The sequence below is a fragment of the Daucus carota genome, chromosome 1, assembly GCF_001625215.2.
Source record: "Daucus carota subsp. sativus chromosome 1, DH1 v3.0, whole genome shotgun sequence".
Classification (NCBI taxonomy): Eukaryota; Viridiplantae; Streptophyta; class Magnoliopsida; order Apiales; family Apiaceae; genus Daucus; species Daucus carota.
This window is the reverse complement of record NC_030381.2, coordinates 23253047-23273848: the sequence shown is the minus strand read 5'-3', so window position 1 is coordinate 23273848 and position 20802 is coordinate 23253047. Positions and strand designations below refer to the sequence as shown.

At 32.4% G+C, this 20802-nt stretch overlaps 2 protein-coding genes across 3 annotated transcripts; both read left to right on the top strand.

Annotated features, from left to right (window-relative positions):
• The first annotated feature begins 582 nt into the window (after positions 1 to 582).
• Positions 583 to 9600, top strand: LOC108204962 (protein KINASE OF THE OUTER CHLOROPLAST MEMBRANE 1). Of its 2 annotated transcripts, none has more exons than XM_017374670.2 (5): positions 583 to 907; positions 4511 to 4865; positions 4960 to 5051; positions 5173 to 5646; positions 8348 to 9600. In XM_017374670.2, exons 2-5 carry the CDS (start codon positions 4512 to 4514, stop codon positions 9336 to 9338), a joined length of 1911 nt encoding a protein of 636 aa, XP_017230159.1. In that variant the 5' UTR covers positions 583 to 907; position 4511; the 3' UTR covers positions 9339 to 9600. The 2 variants fall into 2 exon arrangements, with proteins under 2 accessions (XP_017230159.1, XP_063949360.1); XM_064093290.1 differs by lacking the exon at positions 583 to 907 and adding an exon at positions 2489 to 2629 and having other exon boundaries at positions 8348 to 9526.
• A 7279-nt stretch (positions 9601 to 16879) lies between these two features.
• Positions 16880 to 19333, top strand: LOC108202828 (pentatricopeptide repeat-containing protein At2g16880). Its single transcript, XM_017371425.2, has one exon. It carries the CDS (start codon positions 17033 to 17035, stop codon positions 19322 to 19324), a length of 2292 nt encoding a protein of 763 aa, XP_017226914.1. The 5' UTR covers positions 16880 to 17032; the 3' UTR covers positions 19325 to 19333.
• The last annotated feature ends 1469 nt before the right edge of the window (positions 19334 to 20802 follow it).

The following is a 20802-nucleotide window of genomic DNA, read 5'->3' as shown; positions in this document are numbered from 1 at the left end:
TCGTGATTCGCGAATCAGAATTGATTCGCGAATCATGGATCAATTGGCGAATCGTGAATGATTCGCGGTCTAAGGGCTGGCTGAGTGGTATGTCTTGTCTTGATTTTTTTTTTTTTTTTTTTTTGACTTCTTTGATTTACAAATAATGAAATTATTTTTTAAAAAAATATTTGATTAAATCAACTGAAATATAAAACAAAAAAATTAAAAAAAATGAACCGTTTCAACTAAGAAAGTGTTAGTAACCACTAAGAAAGTGTTGGAGTGTTTTTTTTTTCCGTTCATTACCTAAATGTGAGTTTAGGAGCTCATATAAGTAACCTATTGCACTTGCTCTAACAGTCTTAACGAGATTAAATTAACGGTTTTTCTATGATGTGCACATGCTAAGTGTGGAATTTTTTGTGTTTATCATTTTGATTGGTTCCTAATTCTTAATAATGATGGATCTTAGCAAATACATCTACCACACCAATCAAAATGATCTAAAATCAAAAATTTTAGCGATTAGCACGTGATAGTGCGCACCCAAAACAAACCCCAAAACAAACCCTTAAATTAATGATGAAACTACTACCGTATACGTATTGCAAAATGTCCAATAATGTTAGCGTGCGTGTTTGATACAGTAGCTCCTGTTTCTCCCTCAACTCCCTATTTTCTCTGCACTACTCTCTCTCTACACTATTACTATTTCTCTCTCTTAGGACTTCCTCCAACACGCCTCTCTCTCCCCAACCTTTGTACAAATATATATCAAGCTCGTAGTGTTTTTCCTTCAGTTTGACAAGTTTATATGCTGAAATTTGGAGTTGTCCTCGTTTAAATCCTCCTAATTTGTCGAAACTTCGATTCGATCGTTGAATTGTATTTAGCTCTATTGCAATCTCTGATTCTTCATCTATCTGTAAGTATTGCCCAATCTCTAATCCATTAAAAGTTTTTGTTTGATACTTATATATTATTGAGTTATTTTTAGATTTTGTGGTAGGTATATTAAGTCTGTCATTTTAATTTCGCCGTAGAATCTGGTGAATAATTTTTATGTATTGGGAAATGTAAATTCGTCGTGATTGCAGTATACTGTCATTGCTGAGGAATTTGTTCACAAATATGTCTTGATTGTAAGGTAGAACCCGATAAAGTAATAATTGACAAATAAATAATCTCGATTAGTTAATTATGTTCATGGTTCAATAGATAAGGGGATAGTTGTAACCTTAATAAAATTCTCAGGTCCTGATACCACTGGTTTATAGAGTTTTCACCTTAGTTTGTGGGTTGAAATGTTATCAATTGTCTTCTGTGATTAATTTATTCTCTTGTTAAGTGCAAGTTGCGCAAAGTGGTTGAATGTAAATTTTGTATATGTCCAATAATATATGTTGAGCAGCTACTTTTATTTGGAATATAAAGATGTTCGTACATGCTTACTGTTAACCGTTGTACAGTCTAATGGACAATATGAAGTCTTGGACGGTATATAAAAATGTTGTAGTGGGAGATAGGAATAGAATTTTCTGTTTGTATTATTTTAATTTTAAAAATATTTTAGCAGTTTTGTTATAAATAAAGAAAGCAGGATTTATATCTCTGTATTCTGGAGATCCTAAAAAGTTTTCTGGTAGATTAATCTGCAATTAACTAGTTATTTATTGCTTGTAAATTATGATATAGAACATGAAAAGAAAACATTAATAAAACCACAAGATTACCAGCAAACTGGCAAAAGACAAGCAAAGAAAACATGATTATATATTTATATGAAGTTCATTAATTGTAGTGAGTCATTATTCCTATTAAAATTATCGACCAGTAATCAATGTAAGCAAGTAATAATGAAGAATGATGTGAAAATCTAATCAATTAAATAAAAAAGAGTGAGAACTCAATCTTAATATACAGGCCTGTAATCTAACTCTTTTTAATATAAGTAAACTATGTGTTTGACTAGAATCTGATAGTAAAAACATATAGTGTATTACTTACTATGAGACAAGCATATATACTATTACACATTACACACTTGAGTTTTTAAATTGGTAGAAAAATATTTTAATCATTTACTCACAATATGTTGAAGGAATAATATTAAAAACAATCAATGTAATTTTCTAGGCGCCAAATTGTGCACCCTCAGTCATAATTCCACCAGTCAAAATTAGATGCCATAGGAGCTATTCAACATTTATGGACATTGGTGATTTATTAGAATTTTTTTTTGTCACTCTTTCAGAAGCTACTTATAGTTCTAAGAAGCAATGGATTTGTCTAGTTAGAATATACTCTCAGGAAACAAACACTTTAACTAACTAAAGATTCCTCAGACTGATATGTTCAGTCATTCTTAGCTGCTTGCATATTATTATCCGTAATCCCCTTTCACTCTGTGATAAGATATTATTAATATTTCTCTCTCTTAGGACTTCCTCCAACACGCCTCTCTCTCTCTCCCACCAACCTTTGTACAAATATATATCGAGCTCATAGTGTTTTTCCTTCAGTTTGACAAGTTTATATGCTGAAATTTGTAGCTGTCCTCGTTTAAATCCTCCTAATTTGTCGAAACTTCGATTGGATCGTTGAATTGTATTTAGCTCTATTGCAATCTCTGATTCTTCATCTATCTGTAAGTATTGCCCAATCTCTAATTCATTAAAAGTTTTTGTTTAATACTTATATATTGTTGAGTTATTTTTAGATTTTGTGCTGGGTATATTAAGTCTGTCATTTCAGTTTCGCCGTAGAATCTGGTGAATAATTTTTATGTATTGGGAAATGTAAATTCGTCGTGATTGCAGTATACTGTCATTGCTGAGGAATTTGTTCACAAATATGTCTTGATTGTTAGGTATAACCCGATAAAGTAATAATTGACAAATAAATAATCTCGATTAGTTAATTATGTTCATGGTTCAATAGATAAGGGGATAGTTGTAACCTTAATAAAATTCTCAGGTCCGGATACCACTGGTTTATAGAGTTTTCTCTGTAGTTTGTTGGTTAAAATGTTATCAATTGTCTTCTGTGATTAATTTATTCTCTTGTTAAGTGCAAGTTGCGCAAAGTGGTTGAATGTTAATTTTGTATATGTCCAATAATATATGTTGAGCAGCTACTTTTATATGGAATATAAAGATGTTCGTACATGCTTACTGTTAACCGTTGTACAGTCTCATGGACAATATGAAGTCTTGGACGGTATATAAAAATGTTGTAGTGAGAGATAGGAATAGAATGTTGTGTTTGTATTATTATAATTTTTAAAATATTTTAGCAGTTTTGTTATAAATAAAGAAAGCAGGATTTATATCTCTGTATTCTGGAGATCCTAAAAAGTTTGCTGGTAGATTAATCTGCAATTAACTACTTATTTATTGCTTGTAATTATGATATAGAACATTAAATGAAAACATTAATAAAACTACAAGATTACCATCAAACTGGCAAAAGACAACCAAAGAAAACATGATCATATGAATTTCATTAATTGTTGTCAGTTATTATTCCTACTCCCTCTGTTTCAAAATACATGTCCACTTTAGAAAAAAATATTTGTTTCAAAATTCTTGTTCACTTCAACTTTCAATGTAAATCTATATTTCCAAAATCAACTCTCCTTCACATATTTCAAATTTATATTTCCAAGACCAACCCTATACCACATATTAGGTTCAATTAATGACTTGATGTACCTCTTTTTTCTCAAAATCCACTTTTCTTAAACTATGTGATTTTTTGAAAGTGGACATGTAATCTGAAACGGAGGGAGTATTAAAATTATCGACCAGTGATCAATTTAAGATAGTAATAATGAAGACTGATGTAAAAGTCTAATCAGTTAAATAAAAAAGAATGAGAACTCAATCTTAATATACCGGCCTGTAATCTAACTTTTTTTTAATATAAGTTAACTATGTGTTTGATTAGAATCTGATAGTAAAAACATATAGTATATTACTTACTATGAGACAAGCTTATATACTATTACACATTACACACTAGACAAGCATATTTAGCTGAAAATTTTCCTAAATAAGTATTCTCATAAAATTGTAGCTCTATTTTAGAATCAGAAGGGAGAACTGTTATCAATGACCCTTTTGGTCTTTGTTTTATGAAAATCACTCTTTACATACCCGTCATCTTGATTTAGTTGAAATATAGTATCAGTGATATTCTTTCTTGTCCCCCCTGATTTAGCGTCTTCTACCTTTAGTAGAATAAACTAGAGTGTGAAGGAAGTCTTAGAATCTCTTTCATTAATTAACCTGTAGTCAAACATTGCCGGTATGGCAGAACTGGGCAAAAGTGGTATGCAGCAAAAAAACTTGTAACCAAGCTTTTTGTGATGCACTTTATTAAGTGGATTATGATTATAATTTTACAACAATTAAGCAGGAGACAGCTTTGTTGAATCTTTGCTGATGTATTTGCAACTGCATTTTTCTTTGTTTCTTGTTTATTAATGCGTCTTTTTCATAAGAACTGATCATGGTCTAACATGTAGTATGGCTGGACAAGTAGCTTTCAATCAATCACCTGCTCCTTCTGAGGACTTTGAGATTGTTTATGGTGATTTTAAAGTAGCATCCCAAGCTCAGTGTAGTCCTCTAATTGATCCTTCAACTATAAAACTTAGACATAGACTCGGAAGAGGTCCATTTGGTGATGTTTGGTTAGCAACTCTTCATCAGACAGCTGAAGATTACGAAGAGTATCATGAAGTGGCTGTGAAGATGTTACATCATGTTAAGGAAGATAGCATTAGAACAGTATTAGATAAGCTGGCTGAGTTATTTTTCAAGAGTAGAGGACTAAAGGGTGTTTGTTGGATGTATGGCACTTCAATTATAAGTGGCAAGGTATGTAAATTTCCTTCATCAGCTTTTACTGTTGGACTGTAGTCCAACTTTTTGTACTCTCTAGTCTCTACTAAAGTTTCTATCCTTTTTCTAGATATGTATAGTTATGAAATTCTATGAGGGATCCGTTGGTGACAAGATGGCTCGCCTTAAAGGGGGGAAGCTCTCATTGCCTGATGTTCTGAGGTGGTGTTTATATTCTGTCTGTGTGGATATACGTTTTATGGTCTTTCTATTGCATTTGAATTTATTTTTTTGAAATTTAATATTGAAATTGTATTTTCCATCTTAATATTGATATCTGTAGGCATGGAATTGATCTGGCTCAGGGAATTAGGGAAATGCATTCGAAAGAGATTATGGTCCTGAACCTTAAACCCTGCAATTTCCTTTTGAATGAAAATAACCAATCAATTTTGGGGGATTTGGGAATTGCATATGTACTTATGGGGATTCCATTGCCGAGTTCAGATCTGACTCGTAGGCTTGGAACACCAAACTATATGGCTCCTGAACAATGGGAACCAGGTACAAGAGGTCCAATATCCTATGAGACAGACTCTTGGGGATTTGCTTGCAGCATTGTTGAGATGCTGACTGGTACACAGCCTTGGTGTGGTATGTCTATTGATAACATATACAAGACTGTAGTTGAAAAGCAAGAAAAGCCGTTCATACCTGAAGGTCTTCCTTCAGAGCTGGAGAATGTTATCCTTGGCTGTTTTGAGTATGACTTCAGGAGCCGTCCATTAATGTCAGATATATTAAATGCTTTCAAAAGGTACGTTCCTAATACTTGTTCCATTTTCTTCATTTCAGGCTCCCTGCTATTTAGCGGTTTTATCCAATTAAATTATGGTCATGGACTGGGGCCCCAGTAAAATTAAAATTTCTTTAACTGCATAATTACTACATTCGATCTTATACTATACACACTTTAATAAGATATGATTACGAAATCCATTACTGTGAGAAGATCCATGAGCTTCGAGGTGAAGTGTTGGAACCAACCACAAGGTTATTAATGTGTCGATGTTGAGATAAACTGTTACTAAAAGAAGATATGGGTGGAATATGTGGAATCAGATTATGTATTTAAAGCACTATTTGTACTTGAATTATATTAGTAAAATGTGCCATAACATGCTTTTTAAAGCAGCAGTTGTAGTATAGATCAGTATTATTAAACGCAATATTCAGATAAAAAGCGCAAAGGCCCCTTTGGAGCCGCGCAATGCGGGGATATATCAAAGACAAATAAATATACATATATAAATGATATATAATGTAGAATATAGTTATTTTATAGATAAGAAGACTTTAAATTGATAAAGCAACCAAATTCATCATCATATAGATCCAAAGTAGAACAATTTGAATTAGTTGGTCCATTTTTCTTCTTCTTCATCATCCATATCCACAAAATCATCATCTTCACTATATGATTCGGATCCTCGACAATGTCTTCTTCATCCTCAAGTCGTATGTGTATATACAACAATGTATGTATGAATTAATCAGTATATACAAGATACTAGTTTTTTACTCTGCCACATAGTACCCCTTGCATCTAGGTAACTTAGATCTTCATCATTAAAGTTGAAGAGATTTTTTACAATCCCCCACCCATGCTCAGGGGTGGCAAAATCCGACACTACTCGAAACCCGACACGAACGCTGACTTGAAAAATTCGAATGAGGCTTGGGTTTTTATACTTTGAGCCAGGTTCGGGTTGTGTAATTTTTTACCTGAAAAACTCGGGTCAAGTTCGCATTGACCCGTACCCGACCCCGACCCGAAATATTCATGTATATAATATATTATATATAATATATATCTATATTAGACAATTGCATACATTTTTCGTATTTATATATTAAAACAAATTTATCCACTTATAATCTCATTAAATTATTATTATTATTATTTTAATATATTATAATAAAATACAATTTTATATAACAAAATTAATTAATTTTAATTAAATTTCGGGTTGACTCGAGTCATTTCGAGTTGATCGGGTACTGAACAGGTCGGGTTCGGGTTAAAATTTTCAACCCATTTCTGGATCGGGTTGACCCAAAAAATGGATCGGGTAAGACCTGTTACCCGGAATTGCCAACCTACCCATGCTATCCAGTGGGGAGAAAATAATAAGTAACAACAAATAATAGTATTAGTTAATTTATGTCCATAAGTAATTTATGATTTATGCCCACATGCCGGGACGGATTTAGAAGGGGGGCAGTGGAGGTACCCACTGACCCTCATAAAAGATATATATATTTCTACTATCATTCTCACCAAATTGTTTATTTGCCCCCATGGTTGAGGTGTTCTATGTTAACCAAGGAGGTACAGCTTCGATTTCTTCTTGTTGTTTTTATACCAAATTTTTTGACCCTCTTCTTTTCTTTTCCTCTGTTATATTTTGACCCCACTACTTCAAAAGTCTAGCTCCGTCCCTGCCCAGAGGTATTACATGGAATGGAAAAGTGTTATGGTAGGATGGTAGATGAATTTTTTTCCCCCCTTAATGACTACTCATCCCATAGTTTAGAAAAAGTGGGGTTAAAACTTGTAAGTGTGATTAAAACATGAATTAGAAATTTTGGTAAAGCATATAGTTGAATGTAAGCTCATGGAGGAAGTTTTACTTAATATTTTAAAAAAAAAAAGCAAAAACAAAATGGAAGAAGGTTTATTCGTTATGTTGAAAAGGATTGTCAGTTAAAACTATTTACTATATGTAGAGCCATAGATCTGGGCATACCAAATATGAATTGAATGAGAGTAATATGTCAGACATCAGGCATTTTCAGCCCAAGATGGATGGCAGGATGGGTGTCTGAATCTATGAGCGCGCCTGAGAGTTAATTGTGATTATGGGTGTCCATGTTTTTTTCTTGTTGCAGAACTTAACAGGGAGTCCTGGAACTCCCTCGGAGTATTTTGGATAACCATGTGAAAGGCTCTAGAAGCATGAGCTTTTTATAATCATCTTGTAACATTTTATTCAACAAATTATTTTAAATAAGCTTGGTCCTATGAAATATGTTTTGTATTCCTACAAAAATGTGAAGATATTTGTAGACAACAGTATTAACTCATAGGGACACATTCCTAGTGTAAAATGAACAAATTACGTTGTATATAAGCGGTATTCTACTAAGCTGTCACCAATACAAGTGTTATTCTTCTGCTAAATAGAGTTTTTTGTGTGCTCTGCTTTTACTGCTTGCCTCGTTACTAGGTGGGTGTCAAGGCTGACCTAGAGGAGTTTAATGGTTGAGCAAAAATGAGAGATATAGAACAATAATTAAAAGTTGTTTTATATATAAGCATAACCTTGTTGGCTGTACTCTGTAGGACATAGTTTCACACCATATATGTATGTCCTTATTACTACATTGTATGCTACAAGGTATATAAATTAATCTGTTATGTTAAGTAATTGTGCTAAAAGCTTTATAAATTGCAGCTCGCAGAATGCAATATCTTCCGATGAAAGAGGGATTGGTCTCGGCAGTAATGCAATCTTAGACAGATCAGCTACTTCAGGTTACACTGAGTGGTTCCTTTCAAAAGATTATCTTCAAGTGGGTGATATGGTGCGTTCTAGAAAGCTATCAAACTCTTGCAAGCCTGAGAACATGGATGTCCCGGAAGGGTCTATTGTGGGTTTGGAGCGTGACACTGATCGGAGGGGGTTTGTTTTAGTCAGGGTACATGCTATCCATGACCCTGTAAGAGTTCATGCATCTACACTGGAGCGTGTGACATATGGTTTGGCCGCTGGAGATTGGGTGCGCCTAAAGAACGTAGACAAGAAGCACTCACCGGTGGGCATCCTCCATTTCGTCCATCGTGATGGAGCTGTAGGTGTTGGTTTAATCGGGGTTAATACTTTGTGGAAAGGTAGTTATTCGGACCTTGAGATGGCAGAAACCTATTGTGTTGGTCAGTTTGTAAGGGTGAAGTCAAATGTTTATAGCCCCCGATTTGAATGGCCTCAAAAAAGAGGGGCCGAGTGGGTCACGGGGAGAATTTGTCAAATTCTACCAAATGGGTGCTTAGTTGTAAAGTTTCCTGGTAGATTGTCATTTGGAGATGAGAGCAGTAATTTTTTGGCTGATCCAGCTGAAGTAGAAGTTGTTTCTTTTAAAAATTGTCCAGGCATGGTGAAAAAGTATCAGCATCTTGAGGATTTTCACTGGGCTGTGAGGCCACTACTTATTGCTTTGGGCCTCTTCACTGCCATGAAGCTAGGGTTTATTGTAGGAAACAAAGTGGGAGGTTCAAAAGTGAAGAAGGACCAGAAGCTCATATCGCAGGAAGACAGTCGTATGCATATGGATGGAAAGAATGCCATATGGGTTCCAGCGAAGATGGATGGCCAGAATGCGGGATGGATTCCTCCTAATGTCGCTAATATAATCTTCAGAGATGGTGTGAGTACTGCTTCCACTTGATCCAGAAGTTAAACCCAAACTCAGTTACAGTCAGTTGCTCAAAGCAAGTCGCTGGACGTAAATAAAGCTATCTAGTTTATTAATCATCTGACAAACTGCTTATGTTCCTAAGCTACACACTCTGCAGGCAATGTCTGTATTCACTGTTCCATTTGGTGTACTGTATATATACTTGAACAATTTCTCTCCTCCCTGTGTCTTTTTCAATTGCCAAGACAGAAGACGCTTGGCTGTTAACTGAATACATAAATTTCTCCAATCATGTCAAAATCTCAAAGACAAGAGCGTGCTTTGACACAGAGTGTGTGTAATTTACTAATTATCAAAAAAGAATAAGAAAAACTTCTTTTTCAACATATATTTCAAAAGTTAATGCGGAGGTTTCAGCTCTATTATTTGTTAAACCGTATGTTTGATCAAACATACAAATTTAATGAACACATATTTTTAGATATTCAATATTTGTAAAGATGCTAGGAAATTTGCTTGATTTGAGAGCAAGTAATTGTGTGTAATATTTTGTTTTATAAATATTGTTCTGTATCTAAAAAACAATTCATTATTTTAACAGTGTCTTATATCTTATAATAATAAAAGCCTGTTTGGAAGTTAGAGGATTGGTAAAAAGTTAAAGATTTGTCTCAAATTAGAGGTTTGACCGTATAAATCTTCTAATGAGAGTGTTTGGTTGTAAGCTTATTGAAATAGTGGTTTGGTCCTAATCCGCTAATTTTGAAAAAGCTAGTTTGAGGAGCTTTTTCAATTAGAGGTTTGGGACAAAATAACAAAATTACTATTTTATCCTCCTATCAACTAAACCCTACTAACACTTCCGCTCCTAATTGATTTTTCCTGTACTGGTGTGGCTCTATTAGTACTGTGCATCTTGTATTAAATTATGTTATGTAATATGATTACTTAATTTCATCTCAAGCTTCAGTGAATTCTTCTTGTCATTTCTTTTTATATTTTTTAATTTTTTTCTCTTTTTTTATGTGAGCCTTTTAGTTGCAATATTGATTAAAGAGAGCTTACAAAATTCAGTAGTCATCTTCGAATATGATTAAATGTATAAAATGGCATATAGTTTGGGAGCCTGCGAAATGGGTGGCTAAAGTAAGAAACAATGCAGGTTCAAATTGTTCTCAAGCAGTCATTGGCACTAAAAAAATTAATCAAAATGCATACGTGCAAAATGAGAAAGTTTTTAAAGAATATTCTGGGATTATTTTAAAATAAAAAATTGAGTTTCACATAAAATTTTAGAGTTGGTATCAATATTCATGCATTAGAAAAATGAATGATTATTATTTAATTCTATTATATTTCAGTGTCCTTAATTGTCATTTTGTGTATCTAAGTAGCTATCAGCTAACAGTTATTTACCAAACACTTTTATACAAACCGCTAATTGGATCAGCTAGTCAAAACAGCTAATTAAATAAGCTAGTCAAAACAGCTAATTCAAACCGCTACAGCTAACCGCTAATTTCCAAACAGGGCCAAAATAAAATAATATTATATTTTGTTTAAAATATAAAATAAATATAGAAAATGATGAAAGGGGTCATAATTATCACTGCATCAGAAAATGAAAATAATAAGATCTTTGATGGTTAAGTTAAAATTTTATATTAGTATTAAAAAGAGTGGGTATCTAGGAAAGAAATTTCCCATTTTAATAGTATCATATATGTTATAATAAAATAGAATAATATTATATTTTGTACAAATATATAGAATATATAGAGAAAAGAAGAAGCTATAATCACTATACCAAGAAATCAAGGATATGTGAGTTTAATATTGGTAAATAACTTTTTTCATATTAAATTGTAACTATATATCCGTTTGTTTTAGTATCTTGCATGATGCATAAAAGTCAAAAAAAGATTTTAGTGTTGAACTGACCCAAAACTTGCAATTGGATTACTGAACTTAAAAAGCTTGCATTTACATAATTCAAGAAAATAAAACTTTCATTTAGGTAACGGTCATTAACATAAATAACAAAATAAAAACTAAACTTGCAACTTATAAAACTCAACTCAATCCCAACTTGCATTTACATTAATAAATTTATAAAAACTTGTAACTAGACACTGAAATGATAATAAACTTTCATATGCGGTACACAACAAAATAAACTTGCAATCACTCCTGATCACTCTCGTCTCTCTCAATTTATCTCCTTTCTCAATATCAACCGCTCTTCTCTTTCTTCTTTTTCAATTTTTTTGATACTTACATATTTTGAATTCTAATATCAAAAATAATGTTTTCAATGAGTTTTAATATTGAAATTTTATAACAACCACTTGGAAAGCTGAAAATCAGCTTTCGCTATAATTATAAATCTGTTGTATGCAACAACAATGTCAAACATAGCCTCAATCTCTCTCCTCTCTGTTCTCTCCCAATCTCTCTCAATCTCCATCCTCCATCGATCTCTCTCCTATCTCAATCTCTTTCAATCTAACAATTTTATCTCAAATATTATAATATAATTGTAACATAGTTATTTTTTATGATTTTGATAAGTACATAGTTGATTTCAATTGTTATTTTTTATATTAAATACTAAAGAAATTAATTTTAATTGAGTAAATAAATGTATATAAAATGATAATATGTTATAATTTTATACTTTTTTGACTTTAATTACCCAATTACAAGTTGAGGATCAGTTCAATTATCTGATTGCAAGTTTATATTAGTTCAGCCAGTAAATTGCAAGTTTATATTAGTTCAATTAGTCGAGTGAAAGTTTTTGAGTTTGATAACCCAATTACAAGTTTTGGATTAGTTCACTGATGTCTTAGCCTATTAACCCGATTTTACTCCTTGAGATGGTCCATGTAATCCAACAAATTTTGTGCGATAACATGAAAGATATGCCTTACACATAAAATATAAGAATATCTTCGTAGACTTTTAGCTTTCTCTTAAATATATTATAAAAATATTAATTTTTAGTAGTTTAAAGTGTGCTTATTTTTAAAGATATTCTTTATATTCAATCTTTATTTAAATTTTTATTATTAAATATAGTTTGTAATTATAAGAGTACAAAAATAAAATAATCAGAGAAAGAGAATATATTCGGCATGTTTATTTATCTGAAGCAACTTGTGCTTCTGGTATCTACTTTTCTTGACCCGTTTGTGTAAATAAGTATAGCACTTTTAAGAACTTGAGAATGCTAGCTTTTCTCTTAAAGATTCTACTTTTTTTCCAAACACTTTATTAACTTATTTACTTCTCACTTCTAATCAACTTCTTTACTTCAAGCTAATAATCACTTTTTTAAATTTACCCAAACGGCCCCATTATATGGATCATGCTCAGAAACCTTAATCTAAGAATTCTTACAGCCCTTAACTTTATTTCTAGTAGTGATAATTAAGATTCTACAGCAGAACTGCGCAGGAAAAAATGTTGTGTTCATGTATTATATTTTCAAATTATTTTTAAATACACATAACGATGTAAAGAACATATATTCAGATTTAGATCTTAAAAATTTATTTAAAAATTATTTATAGTTAAGAGTGTTTTAGAATTCTTCAAAAAGAGAGGAGAGAGATTAAAAAGTGAGGACAGAAAGAATCTTTTAATATATTAATAATGAGTAAATCACACTTTGCACCAATGTCTTTGGTTCGCTTTGCGATTTGGTCTCATTATTTAAAACTTTGCAGGTTGCACTCATAAGTTTTTAATTTGTAACGCTTTGCACCCACTTAACACTTTCCATCCAAACCACCGTTAAGTCTAACGGGAGGGAGGAGCAGTTTGGGAAAAATCAGCATGGGGTTTAATTAAATGCAGGTTTAACGAAAAAAAAAGTCTATTTTAACAAAAAATAAAATAAATAGTAAAACATATTTTATAAAATAACAAATAAATATTATAAATCACTATCAAGGATTATAAGAATTTTATAAAATATATTTCAATATTTATTTTATTTTGAATATAGAGATATGTATTCTTACATATCCCTATATTTAATATCTATTAAATACATATATTCAAAAAAAAATATATAACCAAATAAAATTATTAAATGTTCAAAGTCTATTTTAACGAAAAAAACACATATTATTTTTACATATATCTATATTCAAAATAAAATAAATATTAAAATATATTTTATAAAATTCTTAAACGTGGCACACGTTGCATTCGTTGCAAGGGAATTGCAGCAAATGAAGAGGTGCTTTCAAATGAAGCAGCAGGCTCTAGGGCATTAGTAGCGAACAATGCACACCGGTTTCCAGTTCGAGCTGCAGAAACATTAGCACTAACAGAAACCCCAGATATGGCTTTAAATGTAGTTTCTGGAAAACTCTTATTGAGTTATGAAAAAACATATATTTTTCTTACATATCTCTATATTCAAAATAAAATAAATATTAAAATATATTTTATAAAATTCTTATAATCCTTGGCAGTGATTTATAATATTTATTTGTTATTTTATAAAATATGTTTTACTATTTATTTTATTTTTCATTAAAATAGACTTTTTCCGTTAAACCTGCATTTAATTAAACCCCATGCAGATTTTTCCCAAACTGCTCCTCCATCTCGTTAGACTTAACTGTAATTTGGATGGAAAGTGTTAAGTGAGTGCAAATCGTTACAGATTAAAAACTTATGAGTGCCTGCAAAGTGTTAAACAGTGAGACTAAATCGCAAAATGACCCAAAGATAATGGTGCAAAGTGTGATTTACTCATTAAGGAAACCGGTCCACAGCCACCGGTGGATAGGGTCCGGTTTCCAGCCACCAGATCACGTCCCTCCATTTTGTGATCCTACGGCTAAAAAAAAGGCTCCCTGCAATGAAACATTGCAACCCCGCAATGAAACATTGCGGGTATGAAAGACCCCGCAATGAATCATTGCGGGTATACAAGTCCCCACAATATTTCATTGCAGGGAGTCTCATTTTATTCCCTGGACCCTTTTACCCCTTCCTTCACATATCATATGCCTTGTAGAGTTTGTTATATTAAATTGTTATCATTTAACATTTTTAAATTAAACTAAAAATATTGTTAAAGTTTGTCAAAAAAAAATATATATATATATTGTTAAGGTTAGAAATAAGAGTAAATTTTGATTTTTCTTAGTACAATATATGAATAATTTTCTATCTAATTTCTATATATTTTTATCTTATTAACTATTTTATGTCATTTTGTTATACTAATAATTTTATTTATTTGAATACTACTGCTTGTTTCCTAAATATATCGAACACATGTTTGAACTATGTAGCTAACATGCTCTTTTAAGGTTAATTAACTTTTTGTAGTTAAAGTTGAATTATTTTATTACAAATTATTCACTTTTTCCAATTCTCTTTGGTACTGATAGTGTTTTCAAATGTACTCGAACATATTCAAATCAAAGATAAATATCGAAATTATGAATAAACATCACTTAAATTGGTTGAATATTAGTAAGAACGCATATAATTAGTATAATTTTTGACAAATTATTAACTTTTTCCAATTCTCGTATGTACAAGTAGTTTTTTCAAATATACTCGAACAAATACAAATCAAAGAAAAATATCTAAATTATTATTATATGTCACTTAAATTATTTAAATATTAATAAGAACACATATATTAATATTCTCTAGCTCAAGTTGAATAAATTCTTACAATTTATTGAACTTTTTCAAATATTTGGAATAAAATAAATAATATTATCTTCCCCGCAATGAAGCATAGCGGGGATAGTTTACCTAAATTTCATACCCGCAATGAAACATTGTGGGGATTATGTACCCCGCAATGAATTATTGTGGGGTGTTATATTATCATTTGAAAGGTGGCTGAGTGAGGTGGATAGGGTAGTTGTTTTAAAAGGCACCCGGCATGAGTCATTGCGGGTAGTTTACTTTTTAAAAGATACCCCGCAATGAATCATTGCGGAGAGTATGTTATACTCCAAGGCACATAGCTCACGATTCGAACACTGCACTTTCCGGTTCTACGACATTGTGAATGATAAATAATAAATAAATTTTATTGTATATTGAAATTGGTAATTTAACTTAATTTTATTTCTTATTAATTTGACATTATGAAGAAGAATGTTATTTTTCTATATATTTATTTAAAAATTATGGTTATAAAAATTCAATTTTATATTAATAACAAAATAATTTAATTTAATTAATAAAATAAATAATAAAATATTTTTTAATTTTAATATTAGCTCAAATGATTTCGAATAAATAAAACAATTTCATAAAAAGAAATTAAATTAATTATATAATATAATTAATAATATACTTTAATTTTAATAATAATTCATATGATTTCGAATAATAATAAAACAATACCAAAAAATTAAAAACTCAATTAAAAACATACTTTAATTAATAATATAATTTATTTTAATAATAAATCAAATGATTTTGAATTATAATAAAATAATTTCAAAACAAAAAACATAAAATTTAATTAATATTTTATTTAAGTTTTTAAAAATTCAAATGATTTCAAATCATAATAAAATAATATCAAACAAAAACATAATGTATTATATTAATAATAAAAAAAAATCAAACAACAAATAATAAATTAAATTCAAAAAATGAAATGAGAGAAGGTGATAGAGTAATTTTGTTGTTATTGGTAGGTAAAAACATTAATTACGATCCCCCCGCAATGTTTCATTGCGGGGAGTAAAAGTTCTGTGCAATGAAACATTGCGGGGTGTATTGGTACCCGCCATGAAACATTGCGGGGAGTATTAGTACCCGCAATGTTTCATTGCGGGGATGGGAGATGGGATAGCCGCAAGTCTACAAATAATTTCGTTGCGGGGTGATATAATGTATTAGTATAATAATTAAAATTAAAATTTTAAACAAATATAACATATAAAATAATTAAAATTTTTAAAAAATATTAAGAAAAAATAATTTTGTAATTTAAAATTATAAACAATTAAATATTTTAAAATATTTGTGATATACAAATAATTTAATATTATTATACATTCTAGTGATATAATTATTTTGAATAATAATATTTAAATTTAAATTTAAATTTTAATATATATATATATATATATATATATATCTTGAATTAATGAAGATAATCGTATATTTAAAATGAATAAAAATAATTTAAAATTTAAAATGAAAGTAAAAATGTTAACTAAAACTAAAGTAGTGGAAGGATAGTTTAGGGAAGTAAAATGTTTCAGAGTTCCCCACAATGAAACATTGCAGGGACTGAAGTACCCGCAATGTTTCATTGCAGGGACTTGAGTACCCGCAATGAAACATTGCGGGGTCTTGAGTACCCGCAATGAAACATTGCGGGGTCTTGAGTACCCGCAATGTTTCATTGTGGGGAGTCTTTGTCATCCAACGGCCCATATCTGGTGGTTCCCTATCCAACGGTGGCTGTATAACAGCCCCCACTCATTAATAATTTAAAGAGTAAGTAAGAATTTGTTTAAACAATTTTTTTTCACTTACTTTTTAAATTTAAACCTAAAAGTCGAGCCACCGGAGATGCTCTAAAAACACTTTCCGTTAGGACACAAATTTAGGTGGAAACGAAAGTTATGTATGCATAGAGCAGACACACAACATTGTACATGTAAATAATCTGTTAAACCCTTGTTCGTGTGTTTCCTCCATCTCTAAACCCCAAAATGAAATTGTCATCATCAGAAACCGAATTGATGAGGAACATAACAGCGACACTAACCTCAAAAGCCATCTCAAACCCCCATGAATCACTCTCCCAATTCATCCCTCACCTCACCCCACCCATCATCCTCTCACTCCTCTCCTCCAAAACCCTCTCTTCTCGCCCCAACACTCTCCTCTCCTTGTACAAATTCACCCTCAACAACGCCCCCCACCTCTCCCCTCCCACCAGAACCTCTTTCCTCCTCACCCTCCTCCCTCCCCTCTTCAGCCACAACAAGTTCTCCGACGCCAAACGCCTCCTTGTCGACTACATTTCGCAGGATACCAAACATCATCTTTATGCCAAGCTAATGCACAAGGATCCCGCATTGCCTCGCCCCACGAAAGCCCTTCTTGATACGGCTGTTGGGGCCTATGTGCAATGCGGGTTTCCGGTTCTCGCACACCAGGTGTTTGATAGAATGACTAGGCTCAAGTTTCGGCCCAATTTGCTGACGTGCAATACGCTTCTCTGTTGTTTGGTTAATAAAGTGGATGATGGGGATTCTATGGATGTGTGTACTGGGATTTTTGGGGATGCCATTAGGCTTGGTGTTTATTTGAATACGTCCACGTTTAATATTTTGATTAATGGGTTTTGTTTGAGGAATAAGTTTGATGAGGCGATGGAGGTGTTGAAGAGTATGGGGGAGTATAATTGTTTGCCGGATAGTGTCACGTATAATACCTTGTTGGATGCTTTGTGTAAGAAGAATAGGTTGGGTGAAGCTAGAGATTTGTTATCGGATATGAAAAGTAAAGGGTTGCTGCCTAGTAGGAATACATATAATATATTGGTTCGTGGGTATTGTAAGATGGGGTGGTTATCGGATGCTGCGAAGGTTATTGAGTTGATGAGTTTGAATGGTGTCCCGCCTGATCTTTGGACTTATAATACTTTGATTGACGGCTTGTGTAGTGAAGGGAGGATTGATGAGGGATTAAGGCTTCGAATTGAGATGGGGGCTTTTAAATTGATGCCTGATGTGGTCACTTATAACACTTTAATCAATGGATGCTTGCAATGGAAACATAGGGAAGAGGCTATGAAATTGATTGATGAAATGAAGGAGAAGGGGATAAAGAAGAATGCAGTTACTCACAATATAATTATAAAGTGGCATTGTAAGGAAGGGATGATGGATGCCGTTGGTGATGTTATTAAAGAGATGGAAGCGAATGGATTTGGACCTGATCCTTTTACTTACAATACTTTGATAAATGGGTATTGTAAAGCTGGAAATCTGGGAGAAGCTTTAAAGCTGATGACTGAAATGAGGGAAAAAGGTTTCAAGATGGATAAGTTTTCCATAAACACAGTTCTTCATGCTCTGTGCAGGGACCAGAAGCTCTCTGAGGCTTATGAATTATTGACAAGTGCTACAGGTCAAGGTTATACTGTTGATGAGGTCAGCTATGGCACTCTGATTGTGGGTTATTTCAGGGATGAAAAGTTTGATATCGCCTTAAAACTTTGGGACGAGATGAAGAGCAAAGATATCAGACCGAGTCTTATAACATATAACTCTATCATCGGAGGACTCTGCAAATCAGGAAAAACTGAACAAGCAATTATCAAGCTTAATGAACTTCTCGAGGATGGGTTTTTCCCTAATGAAACAACTTACAACACTATCATAAATGGATACTGCAACGAGGGGAATGTTGAGAAAGCATTTCGATTTCATAACCGGATGGTTGAGAATTGTTTCAAACCTGATATATATACATCTAATATTCTACTACAGGGGCTTTGTAGAGAAGATATGTTGGAGAAAGCCCTTAGACTTTTTAACACTTGGATCTCAAAAGAAAAGCAGTTAGATGCAGTGACATACAACACATTGATAACAGCTCTATGCAAGGCAGGGAGAACTGATGATGCTTTAGGCCTAGTTACTGAAATGTGTGAAAAGAAGCTAGGTCCGGATAAGTACACATATAATGCTATCATATCGGCACTTACTGATGCAGGGAGGATGAAAGAAGCAGAGGATTTGATTTCTAAAATGATTGTGATAGATGAGTCATCTGACAAGTCTCATCCATTAGATAAAGAGCAAGATGTTACTTGTGAAACTCAGAATGAATTGGATTCAAGTTCCGTTGCTTATTCAGAACACATTAATGATCTATGCAGTAAGGGAGAATACAAGGATGCATTTCAAAGTTTTGGAGAATTGTCACAGAAGGGCATTACACTGGACAAATCTACATACATTAATTTGATTAGTGGGCTCTTAAAGGGTTAAACAAGTAAATTAGCAGGCAAATAACACTATGTTGATTGCACCTGATAATCAAGCAGGTTGCCTTCATAGCAACCTTTCAAGTAAGGATGTTTTCCTTGTTTAATCTACTTATAGTTCACCTGATGAAATGAAATTTACCTGTTTCCCTGGGTGCTAGAAATTTGAAAACTCAAGAGTTGTTTAGTTTTATACATGAAGTGACTTCAAATATGTAAGTTTGTAGTCGGAAGAATGGGTCGAATGTCGAAGTGTTCACCAAAGCCAGGGCCATATTTCAAAAGTCTTGAAATGTTATCAGGATCTTAATATGGTCCATCTAAATAAAGAAAAATGACAAGGTGTTAGGTTTATTTTAGTTACCAGATATATGTATGTACGTATCTATACACATAATGTTCTCGAGCTCTAATCTCAATTACGTCTTCATCTATCAAGCACTTTTTAGTTCATCTTGCTAACATCTTGTATATAGGTGTAAACCAGAAATCATATGCCAGACTTGTCCATCTCATTTTCTACGGATTCGATGCATGAATTTGTGACTCTGGGAGGGCAAAAATATGAACTGCATGAACAATGAAGAATTTTGGTAGGCAGTTCCACTGTTGCTCAATATCGAAGGTATTAGAGTTCTTAAATTGTCAATATTTTGTTCTCTTGAAGACAATGTGTATAATGGTCATACTTTTTATTTTTATTGAAGAGTGGTGTGATTTTTTTAATGTAGATTGATCCGAGTACAATGGAAGGTTAAAGTTAAAACTTAAAACTGAGCTGAGTTGAAGTTGCAGAGGAAGAAATTGCTAGAAAGTCCATGAAGAAGAAGGAGAAGCAGCACATGGTGATTTTCTGTACTGTAGTTGTGGTTTTGTTTGTAATGGTTGTGGATTGTGATGTGCTGAGGAGTATAAAGTATAAGCAGTTAATGTCATGTATTGGTCGGTTTGCAGTTGAATTAAATGAAATTAATGAACTGTGGTTTGTAGTTGAGGTATGTAATGAATGAATTGTGGTTGTTTTGCAGTAAAAGTATGTAATGAATGTAGTAATAAAGTTTAAACTGTACTCCTAGCATTGATTATACCGGATAATATAGGCTAGCATTTTGACAAAAGTTTAGCTTGGACATAAAGTTTATCATAAAGGTTATCATTGTGAACTGGTTCACCATGGATATCACAAAAGACAACAGAAATAGTTCATGAAAGACAATGAGAAAAGCTATTCTAGTTCATAAGACATCATATAGTTGAATCATGTGCAAGTTTCACCGGATCACCTTAACTATTCTTGATTTGATTTTTTTTTTGTACTTATCCTTGGGCTCCCTCTGGCTCATGCAGAAGACTTCATTGACTCAGACTGAGAAGACCGAGAAGGATAACTGGAAAGTGGTGGAGCTCCTCCTGCTGGCCTAAATGGGTTATGACCAGGTGCTGGCATAAAAACAGCTTGATAACCCAATGTTCCCCTTAGTG